This window comes from Felis catus, chromosome D4 (assembly GCF_018350175.1).
Source record: "Felis catus isolate Fca126 chromosome D4, F.catus_Fca126_mat1.0, whole genome shotgun sequence".
Lineage (NCBI taxonomy): Eukaryota > Metazoa > Chordata > Mammalia > Carnivora > Felidae > Felis > Felis catus.
Window position 1 is genome coordinate 7047008 of NC_058380.1, and position 12975 is coordinate 7059982.

A 12975-nucleotide genomic window follows, 5' to 3' on the forward strand; every position below is an offset into this window, starting at 1 on the left:
AACTGAGGAGGTGGGTCTGGATGGGAAAGAGAAAAGGCCACTGGGAAGGGAGCCGGGAAACCAGGGAGGAGCCCGGCCATGGAGGGCCACAGAGCCAGTCAGAGGACTTAATGTTTCCTGCAGCAGGAAGCTGGAGCCAACCGTGGTCTCTCTGATTTGAACCAAGTCTACCAAACATTTCTTTCTTCCTTAAATCGTTCCCTTCTGGGTGGGGGCAGAGAACGCTCAGCAGAGACCTTCTCTAGGACTACAGATTTACTGCTTCGGGCCCACACAGTCTCATCTCCAAAGCTGAAATGCCGACCGCTCTCAAAACCTAATGGATTTTATTTATAATTGGATGGAGAACTCCTGGTGGCAGAACTGAGGTGAGGCTGCTTGTGGTTTATTCCTCTTTACCTGGCAGGGCATTCTGCTGCAGGCATACTGACGTCCTCTGTTCTGGAGAGGGTGCTTCCCAACCCCACTGAATTGAGTTGCATGACACACAGTGCCTGCGCTGCATGGCCCGTCGAGGGTGGAAAACTCCGGACCCCGAATCACATCTGGGCGGAGAGTTTTGGAGAAGCAACGTGGCCTTGTATTCCATATTTAGGTGGTCTTGCAACTCTAAAGCAAGAGGTGCCCAACTCAACTCAATGGAGTAGTGGAGGGTGTAGACGCAATGGGGCTCACCCTCTTCTCTGGGTGGTTCAGATGCTTCTCGTAATGCCTGGTGGTTATGTTTTACAAAGTGCCACCCACCAACATTGAGTTAGCAAATACTGAATCCTTGCTCCCAGGGGAAATACAAGGTCAGGTTCTGGGGAACCAGGGTTCACAACATTTTCATCAGATAATCAGCATATAACCTTGCTGTAGGTGTGTTTCTGTTCAGAAACACATGAATATGTAATGTGTATTACTGAGTTGTTAACACTGAAGTCACAACCGACACCCTCAGCCTGAATGAAGCTGATCTAACACACATATAATTTTCCATACGGGATACTACAGCCTTCTCGCCCTCAGAACCACCGACAACACTGCAACATTATGCTTGGGGGATGTTTTAAACAGTAAAATCACCATGAAAAAGCACAGAGACATGAAAAATGTGGCATAAACATGCTACTCAAAGGACACTTGTTTACAATAAGAGAGCTGAAACAAGAAGGCAGAGCTTGGGGTGCCTGGATGGCTCCGTTGGTGGAGCATGTGACTCTCGATTTGAGGGTTTGAGTTCAAACCCCACATTGGGTGTGGAGCCTATTAAAAAAAAAAAAAAGGGCTTAGCCTTGTTCAGCCTCAGAGGGCCATGTGTGCATTGGGCGACTTAAACTTTTCACCGCTCTTTGTCCGCAAATGACGTGAGAGCGTTGTGTTGATTCTGGGGTGGCAAACACATTTTAGTGAGAAGATGAATTCGCAAGTAATGAGGACAGACTGTATCTCTGTCTCCTGCTTGCTCCATGACTCAGCGCCTGCCTGGGGGGGGGCGGGGGGGGGGAAGGGGCACGGGCAACAAGGTACCTTGGAAATGGCAGTTGTCATGATGGCTGTGACAGATGCTTGGGAGATGTTCATCCCGGGCTCACTGGGAGTATTCACTTCTTCACGCTTGGTTTTATACTGCACATTGGAGGGGAAAAAAAGACCAAAAAAACAAACAAAATAAGAGTTTTTCAAGCACCTGAGTCTAAACCATGGGAATATGTGACTCTGGCTAACTGAATGCCACTGAAGCCTTCTGCCTCTGTCACCTCTCTCGGTTGCAGATTTTGATAGTACCTCCCATGAGGCTTGGGAAGCCAAAGTGAGACCATAAAATCCAAACCTTGATTCCCATGGCCACCATTCAGTGATGTCAGAATGTTGTCTTTCATAGTAAAAGATTAACAGGGAGACGATGGGAAAGAAAGTTTGGGTTGTTGTTTTCTTAAATGTTTATTTATTTTTGAGAGAGACAGAGCATGAGCAGGGGAGGGGCAGAGAGAGAGGGAGACACAGAATCGGAAACAGGCTCCAGGCTCTGAGCCATCAGCCCAGAGCCTGACGCGGGGCTCGAACTCACGGACCGCGAGATCGTGACCTGGCTGAAGTCGGCCGCTTAACCGACTGCGCCACCCAGGCGCCCCGCATTTCTCATTTTTAATCTGGGAGGAACACCTCATTACTTGGGTAACTGTAGTCACCCTGACTTTAATAAACGTCAAGAAGTAGCTGGTTGTTCCAGCAGCAACAGTCCCTTTAGGGCTAGTCCATGAGTGAGATTTCTGTTGAATTCCCTTCCTTCGGCTCTGTTTGGTCCTGCAAGGCTTCAGCAGAGAGGTTTAAGAAAGAGCTAGTATACCACAACACCAGGCATAAATGTCACTCCTTCGAGGCACTGCCAACATCAAGAACCTTACAAATGACCACTGTGGCTGAGCCGCAAAGGCACCCTTGAAATAGAGGTGGTTCTGTGCCTCTTGGAGGTCGGCAGGGGGCAACTTCACTGCCATTTTTCTTGGTACACACAGAGGTCTCTGTTCATGTAATTTATGTAAATGAATTCGGCAGTTTGTGATAGACTCAGCTGTCTTAAGTGCACAGATAAACAAGAGAAGAGGGCTGTAAGGAAATGGGAATGAAGAGATTGTTCAACTTTCCTAGAGAAAAAAAAATCACGGCTTTGTTACATCGCCGGGGAGCCGGAGGGTCAGCAACGGGTGCGTAGTGATTAAGGAAAAGACTGAACCCCGGGAACACCCACCACCCGTGTGGGTTAGATACCGCTCTCCCAACATGAGGGAGAAAGGAACAGGGAGTCGGAGGGTTGCTTTTTCAGTGCCTGCATCTGGAGAGAGTCTACGCGTCTCCACAAATATCACGTGGTTCTCAAAAACACAGGCACAAGAGCCCACATTTTTAAACGCTCTTTGTTCGACAGGTTCCTGATGGCTTCATCTGAGCTCTCTTGGGGACAGGAACGTGTCACGGAAAGGGAGCAGCGGGGTCAGTAACAACAGGGACTTCTCTGGGACCTGAAGCCCAGAGGCACCTGCGATTTGCTCCACATTCACACTCGAGGGTGGGTTTCCTGCCATTTTTGATGTGCTCATTCCACTTCCTGGGTCACAGCAGGGAACAACGATTCTAATCAGTAAAGCGAAGAGTACAGCAATCGGAAGGCAAAAGTCGTTATTCTTACCTGCTGAAAACAGGCTTGGACAAGGTTCTCCGGAAACATATTCCTGTTGGAGACATGAAAAACAGTGTCACGTTACAGCACAAGTGTTTTGTTTTTGTCACACCCATTGCGTGGGTGAAGGTGAGCAGAATATAGAATCAGTACTCTGGTTCCTCTTCTGGTTTCTCCTTTGCAAAATACTTCCTTGTATCAAGATTTTTTCCCCCGCTGAGCTTCAACTGAGTCTAGAAAGTTCTCTCACACAACCATCACTCAGCTGAGTCACTGAGTAATTGGTACGCTCGCTGTCCTCGGTGAAACAATGCACTGGCAGGTGGACACTCCCAGTCAAGAGACTCCTTTAATATTCTGTACGCTTCTGTTTTCATTGACGAGAAAGTATGCCTACCGAGAGCCCGTGGCATCTGTTCCCAAATTCTTTATGCCAAATGAGAATATCAGCATAATGACTGAATTAAAAATGATGTGAGTCAGTGAAATGGGAGTGAGATGGAAGGTGTGGTTTCTCATCAAAACTAAACTCAATGCTTGGAAACTCGACCGAAGCCAGTGACTAAAATTTCTGTGGGTAAATTAGGTAAGGGGCGTCCACAGAAATGGAAAGAAAAACTGGCAGGATGTGGCACTCAGCATTCTTTATAGTTTCTAAGGATTTTGTTGTGTACTTCGTGAAAACCGAACCTGGAAATTGCACACCATGCCTTTACAAGCACAACAGGTGCAAGAAAAATGATACAGAATCACAGTCAACTGACACGCTCAAAGAAAAGATTTTGGCCCTACATCAAAAACTGGCAAATAAACACATTTAAATTTTGTGTCCACAAAATATGTAATGTGTACCTGTGCCATTTTTTAATGATTCTCTGCTCTGCTATCTTAAAAGTAACTGACCAATTCCCAGCCCTGATTGCTTCTGAGAAGAGGGCTTCTCCGGTGCAATTAAAAAATGTATTTCTTGGGGCGCCTGGGTGGCTCAGTCGGTTAAGCATCCAACTTCAGCTCAGGTCATGATCTTGCGGTTCATGGGTTTGAGACCCTTGTTGGGCTCTGTGCTGACAGCTCAGAGCCGGGAGCCTGCTTTGGATTCTGTGTCTCCCTCTCTCTCTGCCCCTCCCCTGCTCACACTCTGTCGCTCTCTCTTGAAAATAAATGTTAAAAAAAAAAGTTAAAAAAGAAGGTATTTCTTCAAGTGTGCTTCAGAGCTGACCCCCCAACGCAGCCCAGCATCTTAGTGCAATAAGTGTATTTTCTGCTTCTCTGTCCATCCTAAATCCTGACAGAGGAGACTCTCTTCCCACTCTTGGAACCACGGCTTGGCGAGCAGGACTGGCTATGCAATTTTGAGGTCCAGGGCAAAATGAAAACACGCAATGATTCAAAAACTATCGGCCATTTCAAGACAGCTACAGCAGCGCATTAAAGCAAGCTGTGGTCCTCTGTGGCCACAGTATCACAGGCGGCATGCCTAGGGGGCTGCCCCACTGGCAAAACACTCACCTGATCAGATCCAACATGGCATCCACCGTACTGACTTCAGGGCTGCTTCCTGTCCTGTCAATCTCATCCACTTTCTGGGTCACACCAGGCTTGATGCTCACCACCAGCACGATGCCTGCGGCCCAAGAGAGCACCACAGAGCATTAAGAACCTTCCAGAACACCTGGCACCCCTGGCGTAGCCTTCTTAGAACCAGTAGGCATAGTGGCACCAGGCAAAACCAGAAGGAGGACTCCACGGGTCCGGCCAAAATGCTGAGCCTCAGGTGGGACCTCCAGGCAGCCTTGATTACTTTTCCATTTAAATGAAGAAGGAACTCTTCCCACTTTTTTTTTTTTTTTAATGTAAATGAAGAGGCTGCATTCCAGAATTGCTTCTGGAAACCCTTGCTGATGAGAACATTCTATTTTCTTTTCTTTAGCTTATGAGATCAGCCTAGGCAGGGGTTGGGGTGAGGGTGATTCATTTTCCAAGTCAGTTCAGTTTCAAGCCGTTCAATATCTTTATGTAACTTTTATCCACAGATGCTAGTTATTTTCCAGAGGCTCATACAAAACAAGCCTTAACTTCCTTTCATACTACAGGCCTTCAGATATCTGGAAGGCTGTTGTGTAATCCAAAAAAGCGTTAGGGTTAAGAAAAATAGTGTTCCCTGTGACTCTCGAGGGGTGGAAGGAGGACAAACAGGTGTTACAGGGGGAGACAGTTCTTGCTGTAAGGCACTGTCTCAACGGGGGGATATCTGAGGGCACCATTTTGGCCCTTGGAGGTAATGGGTTCTTGTCCTCCGAGGTGTCCAAGCAGAGGTGGGAGGCTGGAGTACACCCCAAGTCATTAGAGGCTGCCTGACTGGAGGGGGTGAAGAAGAAAGTCTCCGTGTCCTTTATCACTCCTCCCAAGGGCAACGCCGATCCACAGTGGGCAGGGCATCAGGACCAGAGCAGGTAGGTTTCGCAGGTGGGAGGAGTCGGTGGGCAATACAAAACAAGGGGGGTGTGGTCCCCTCTTTCCACTCAACCTGGCAGGAGAGACACACACCCGCTCTTTCCTTCATGTGCGCTTCCCTCAGGAACCTTCTGGGGAGGTGCGGCTTTGGTTTAAGGCAGGGTTCAGGCCCTCCCAGGTGCCCTGCCTACCAGCCCCACTGCCTCACCTCATCCCAACAGTCTCTTAATGCAGAGTGGCAGGGTCACGCGGCTGCAACATCTGAGGACAATCCAGTCCTCTCTTCCCACGCGGGGCATCCTTAAAACGTCAGGTCACAAAGGATGGGCCGCACTCTCTTCGTAAAAGAATGCCAGAGGTGCGAGAGCAGCTATATTCCCTTATCAGAACGTTCTCCCTTTTTCAAGTGGAATTTATACTTGGCAAGTTGCTGTGAGCTCTCACTACCATGTCCCATTTGAGATGCACTGAAATGTTATCTTTTTGGAAATACTTCATCATTAGACTCAACTCCGCTATGACAGAAGCTCTTGGCTTCACTTCCTTCTAATAAAGGCACAGAACTGTCACCCTGTTTCTTACTAGGGACATTAATGAGCAGCACCATGGCTGAACTTGAGTCAGTATTATATTTTCTTCATGGAAAAGGTGTTGTGTAGACCTGAAGCCCAAAAGGTTCATGGTAATTTGACAATATTACTTTCTGAATTACAAAAAAAAAGTACATTTAAAAAAAAAGCCCAACTACTTTTAAAGGAAGAGTCACAATTCTACAGAGGAATAAGGAATCAGAAATAGGTTTTACCTAGAATCACAGCAATGATCGTGGTACAGAAATAATAGACGACGGCACGTAGACCAATTTTCCCAGATACGCTGGAATCCAGGGCAGCAACACCTGCAAGGGGGGAGAAGTCAAATGACATTTTTGTCCATTTTTAATTTCATTTCAGAGTGAGAGAGAGAGAGAGAGAGAGAGAGTGTGAATGGGAGAGGGGCAGAGGGAGACAGAGAAGGAGAGAGGGAGACAGAATCTTAAGCAGGCTCCATGCCTAGCACAGAGCCTGACATGGGGCTCGATCCCACAACCCTGGGATCATGCTCTGAGCTGAAATCAAGAGTCAGACGCTCAACTGACTGAGCCACCCAGAAGCCCCAAATTACGCTGATTTTTAAAAGACGGATTTCCAGGCCTGGTGGTCATTCAATCCTCAAGGTGTGAAATGAAGGGCTGAGGGCTGTCCTCTGCCATCTGCTAGGCCCACCTCGCATGAGACGCAACGGGCAAAGGAAGGGCTTCAAGATTGCCAACACAGAATGGAGACGGAAGAGGGGTGAGGTGCAGGCACCCCTTCCCCATAATCCCGCTACCTCAGCCCGTGGCCAGTGCCTCGTGGGGCTGGTCACGAGACAGGAGCTCCCCTTCCGCATCCGCTCAGAGAATCTCGAGGATTGTACATCACATCACTCCACAGCCTTCAGGATAAACCCCTTCTGGAATTCAGTATCCAGAAAAAAACTTTATCTTGAAGAACGGAGAGTTCTTTCATTACGTAATGAAAATGTAAAACTCATGATTGTTTCCCTTTCTGCCAGGAAGCTCAGAGTCGGCCAAAAAGGTTAACTTTTTAAAAGAAATGTTTATTTATTTTTGAGAGAGCGAGGAAGGGATAGAGAGAGAGGAGGACAGAGGATCTGAAGTGGGCTCTGTGCTGACAGCAGAGAGCCCGATGTGGGACTTGAACTCATGAACCACGAGGTCAGGATCTGAGCCACGGTTGGACACTTAACCAACTAAACCACGCAGGCACCCAAGGTAACTTTTATGGGTGACTATGAAAGTAATAATATATGTTTGATATAGTAGTCTGAAAAAAGGAAAATAAAAATCACTCCATTCCATCATAGTTGATATTCTGACAAATTTCCTGTCAATATTATTTCTTTTTTGTAAACATAGCTGAGTGAATTCTATAGTTTTTGATCCTCTCTTCTTAATACTGTATTATAAGCATTTTCTTATTACAAATTCTTCAGGAGGAATTTTAATGGCCACATAATCTTCTGTCCTGTGACTGTACCATAATGTATTTAATCATCCACTTACTGTTGGAGCGTTAAGACAGTCTCAGGGCCAACTTCAATACTAAATCACAGTACTTTCATTATTTATCCTGGCCAGCACATTTTCTCCTTCTTTTCATGATTTCCAAATTGCTTCTGTGTTAACAACCTTACTGTGTATGGCTCTCATTGTGAGACAACTTAAAATATCCATTTTAAAGAGGTAGGATATAAAAAAAAATTTTTCCAATTTTTAAATTTCTAATTGAAGAGACCTAGGGCCACACTGTTAGCTGTAGTCTCAAATGGTGTTGGGTGGCCTATAAAATGACTGAATGTAGTCTGGAAGGGAAAAGGCTGTCTAGAATGTCAACCATAGCCCTAGAGGGGGAGGCACACATCCCTTCTTGCTAGAAACCCTTGCCTTCCATTGAAGATGCCCCTATAAATGGAGACAAATGACGCGACTGACTGCATAGCTACTATGTGGAAGACAGGGTAAGTGGTGAAGCAACCAAACCATCTTTCAGTACGCTGTCATTGGAAGGTTTCAGGGACGCCTGGGTGGCTCAGTCGGTTGAGCGTCCAACTTCAGCTCAGGTCATGATATCGCCATCAGTGAGTTTAAGCCCACATCTGGCTCTAGGCTCTGCGCTCAGAGCCAGGAACCTGCTTCGGATTCTGTGTCTCCCTCTCTCTCTCTCCCCCTCCCCCACTCACTCTCCCTCACTCTCTAAAATAATAAACATTAAAAAAAATTATAAAAAAAAAAAAAAGGGGGAACGTTTCAGGCTCTACCCTGCCCTGTTTCCAAAACAAGAATCACCTTATGAATCAAACAATCATCACAGAAAATGACTTCTTGAATCTTCAACACATGTGACTTGTGCCTTAACTGTTAGCAAAGCCTGAAGTGCAGGGTGGTGGGAAAGATGAGGAGCTGTTGTGAGGCCACCCAAGGAGAAGGTAGTAAACTGGGGGGTTATGGCAGGCACAGGTGGCTTTTGTTTTCACTCCTCACACTCTAAAAGCCTCGCCTATTTTTCTCAAGTGGGGCTTGTGCTTCTCACATATAATTGTACATAATCGATGTGCAGGACCAATCTGGAAGGAAGCTGGTCATCGCCACGATGACAGGACAAATCGGCTCCCACTGCAAACACGCCATTCCTCTGGCTGCTGGCTGCTCCTCTGGAAGCTAATATTTTGAGAGAAGGGGTTCTGGCCAACTCAGCGAGCACCCCAGGATGTTGGAAGGGCCCACTGACCAGCCCCTGGGACAAGACTGTCATTCCCACGTGAGGGGCATATCGCAACAGACACATTCTAGAAAAAGCCCGATGCTGGATTCTATTCTCTCTCTCTCTGGGAAAAATGCACTCTGCTGTGCCGAGAAGACTTTCTTCTCCTTGTGGTAAGACGATTAAAAATAACGACTCTTCAAGAAATAGTAGCAACGACAACAATCAGGAGACACCAAAGGCCACAGAATGGACGATTTCCTATTTAGAGCTTCAGTCTCTTAAAAAAAAGGGCAAACAGGGGCGTCCGGGTGGTTCATTCAGTTAGGCGGCTGACTTCGGCTCAGGTCATGATCTCACGGTCCGTGGGTTCGTGCCCCGCGTCGGGCTCTGTGCTGACAGTTTAAAGCCTGAAGCCTGCTTAGGATTCTGTGTCTCCCTCTCTCTTGGCCCCTCCCCTGCTCGCACTCTGTCTCCCTCTCTCTCTCAAAAATAAAAAACATTAAAAAAAAAAAAAAAGAGCAAACAATAATGCAAAATATGTAAGTTTGCTAAGTATATTCTATGAGTATAAAACTGTGCTTGAATATTCCGTTTTAGAGCTCTGTGCATTATTTTCATAGACAATCAAAATAATTATTTATACCAATGGTTGATTTTAAAAAACAAAATCACCAATTCCACAAAACTCCACACAACCTGTACAAGCCCATGGAATCCTGGTCCAAGTGAGGATGTATTTTCAGATGTCTCGTCCTCGAGTCGATGTCTAAATTCAGCAGCTCCCAGCCCCGAAGGTACGGACAAGTGACAGGCTCAGAGGGTAGCTGCAGAACTGTTCTTGGGTATGTGTTTTGTGCCCTCTCGGGGTTTTCTTCCAGCAGTGAAACAAATTAAATCTATGTAGGTAATTGTTTCCAGCATATGCTAATATGTCTTAATTTGTCTTAATGATTTGGCCATGGGCTGCTGCCTCTGCTTCTATTCCAGGACCCAGCTGGCAATAAAAGGCTTCATAATAATGAGATTCTTGGTGGGAAGTATCTTAAACAAATACATCCCCTAAAGCAGTCTGCCAGCTCCCTTCTGCTGGAGGACAGCGATTGTATTGTAGTTACTTTGGGCAGGGCTTTACTTCCCGTTCCTCAAATCTACCTTAGTCCTATATTCTACTGGACAGATCAGAGATGTAACTCAAGGGGCGCCTGGGGGGCTCAGTCGGCTAAGCGTCCGACTCGGGCTCAGGTCACGATCTTGCGGTTTGCAGTTTCGAGCCCCATGTCAGGCTCTGTGCTGACAGCTCGGAGCCTGGAGCCTGCTTTGGATTCTATGCCTCCCTCTCTCTCTGTCCCTCCCCCACTCATTCTCTCTCTCTCAAAACAAAAAATCACACATTAAAAAACAAAAACAAACCAGAAAGGTACTTGAACCAACAACTGTACTTCTGTACATTTTACCTCTAGAGTTATCCTTCTACCTCTCCAGCCATCAATGATGAGGGGCAGGGCTGGCCCCCCAATTCCAGGCCCTTGGACTATTTATCATGTGGTGCCAGGGGTAGAGGTGATGGGCCACCACAGAGGCTAGGAACATACGCAGGGCAACAGCCTGTTTTGAAAACCTCCACAAGTCACCGGAACATTCCTGAACTTAACTTGAACATGGAAAGCTTGTCTGGATAGTCTATACACCCCACCTGCTAATAATAGCAATGATGCTGAGGCTTAATTCTAATCAAAATGACAGTGACCATACACACTGTGTCCTACACAATGGGTACATGTGGAATGCGTCACCTCCTTTATCCCTCGCCATTTGGTGGGGACGCTGGGATCCCAATCCAGACTCGACCCCACAGGCCACATTCTTAACCACTCTCTCACAGTGGCTCTATCCACGTGCTGTGAAATTCTAGACCAGTGCTGCCTCACGGAACCGTCATGGTGAAGTGCTTCCTCTTCGTGCTTCTGTTGTAGTGACCACAAGCTACCTGTGGCAGGTGTGCTTGGGATCTGGCTAGTGTGGGGGCACCTGGGTAGCTCGGTCGTTAAGTGTCCGACGCATGATTGCGGCTTAGGTCACGATCTCACGGTTTGTGAGTTCGAGCCCGCGTCAGGCTCTGCACGGACACTGTGCAGCCTGCTTGGGATTCTCTTTGTCCCTCTGTCTGTCCCTCCCCTGCTCATGCTTTTCTCTCTCAAAACAAATCAATAAAACCTAAAAAGAAAAAAAGAATTTTGTATTTGATGCTTTCCCTCAGAAAGAACTGCATCTTTGTACAGGTAGTTCCTTCCTTACAGAGTGAGCCCACTTTAGAGATTCACCCTGTGGCAGTGATTAGGAGCTCGGCAGGTAGTCTCCTTAGAAACCACCTTCATGATCTCGCGGTCCGTGAGTTCGAGCCCCGCGTCAGGCTCTGTGCTGACAGCTCAGAGCCTGGAGCCTGTTTCAGATTCTGTGTCTCCCTCTCTCTCTGACCTTCCCCCATTCATGCTCTGTCTCTCTCGCTCTCAAAAATGAATAAACGTTAAAATTAAAAAAAAAAAGAAAGAAAGAAACCACTTGTACGGGGCAGTTTGGTTCAGTTCCCAGGGAGACCAACAGAAACACTTTTCATGCATGACCTACCACCACATGAGAACGCACCTAGTATTTTAGTGTTTCCCTGCCTCTCATGTCCCCTCATCGTGTGCTCTCCCTGCCCCTCCCCCAGCCTTTTAGACACCTGTCCCATGATCTTTTAATACTACAGGACACTGTTTAGATACTAAATGTATACATGTGCTCTTTGCATAAAAAGAGTACATTGCTCCCCCTTATCCCAAAAACTTGGCCTTTGCTGCCTTGGGAGCAATTTTGCTCCTGCTGAGAACATGTGGTCTGGCTCAACGGATGTCACAGAATGGTACCTTACTCCAGATGTTAGACTCTGGAGACAGCATCTCTCCATCACTCCTTGGTCACACCTGCCACATTTCAAGTGCTCCCTGGCCACACGAAGCTCGTGCCTACTGCAATGGATGGCACACACAGAGAACATTCTGGAAGGCTGAACTGGTCTAGAATTTTGTAGCACGTGGATAAGAGGCAGCATGACATAGTGGTTAAGAAAACAGTCCCGTCACTTACCAGGGAAAAGGTCAAATGGCATGGCCACTTTCCTCCCAAACAGGTGGGATATCACCGTACTTTATCCCGGGGCTTTACTCTCAAATCTCAATAGCCACCTTGATCCCTTTCAGGCCATGCCTCATGCCTGGCAAAGCCTGGTTGCCTCTCTTTGTGGTTCATTCCCAGATCTTGTTTCTTCTGGGAGCGGCCACCCACCTCTGGGAACTGACAGGTGAGAGGGGCCTGCACACTAACACATCACAAGGCAGGTGTGATGGGGTCTGTACAGAAGCCAGAGGTAAGGGTTTAAAGATGTTAACAGTAATTGAACATGGACTTCAAGTTTGTGAAATATAATCACAAAAGTAAGGCTAGCATTTTACGTTTTTATATCTTTCCCTCATAATTCATTTTTTTTATAGTCTACAAAGGTTACTGATCTGTGACAGACTGGAAATTTTAAAAAACTCGATCTCTCCCATCCATTTAAGAGACTGGATGGTTTGCATGAAAAGATGCTCGACATCACTCATCATCAGGGAAACACAAATCAAAACCACAATGAGATACTACCTCACCCCTGTCAGAATGGCTAACATTAACAACTCAGGCAACAACAGATGTTGGCAAGGATGCTGAGAGGATCTCTTTTGCACTGCTGGTAGGAATGCAAACTGGTGCAGCCACTCTGGAAAACAGTATGGAGGTTCCTCGAAAAATTAAAAATAGAACTACCCTCTGACCCAGCAATTGCACTACTAGGTATTTATACAAAGGATACAAAAATGCTGATTCCAGGGGCACATGCACCCCAATGTTTATAGAACTACTGACAATAGCCAAAGTATGGAAAGAGTCCAAACGTCGATCGACTGATGAATGGATAAAGACGATGTGGTGTATATACACAGTGGAATATCACTCGGTGACCAGAAAGAATGA

General features: G+C 46.7%; 1 protein-coding gene across 1 annotated transcript in view; it reads right to left on the reverse strand.

The window, feature by feature from the left end:
* Positions 1–12975, reverse strand: part of SLC1A1 (solute carrier family 1 member 1) — an 84011-nt gene that overhangs the window by 17261 nt on the left and 53775 nt on the right. Inside the window, exons 3-6 of the mRNA XM_023243293.2 lie at positions 6423–6515; positions 4673–4787; positions 3173–3215; positions 1513–1611 (exon numbers count right to left, since the gene is read on the reverse strand). Of these exons, the coding sequence (XP_023099061.2) occupies positions 1513–1611; positions 3173–3215; positions 4673–4787; positions 6423–6515 (350 nt within the window). The remainder of the gene's footprint in view (positions 1–1512; positions 1612–3172; positions 3216–4672; positions 4788–6422; positions 6516–12975) is intronic.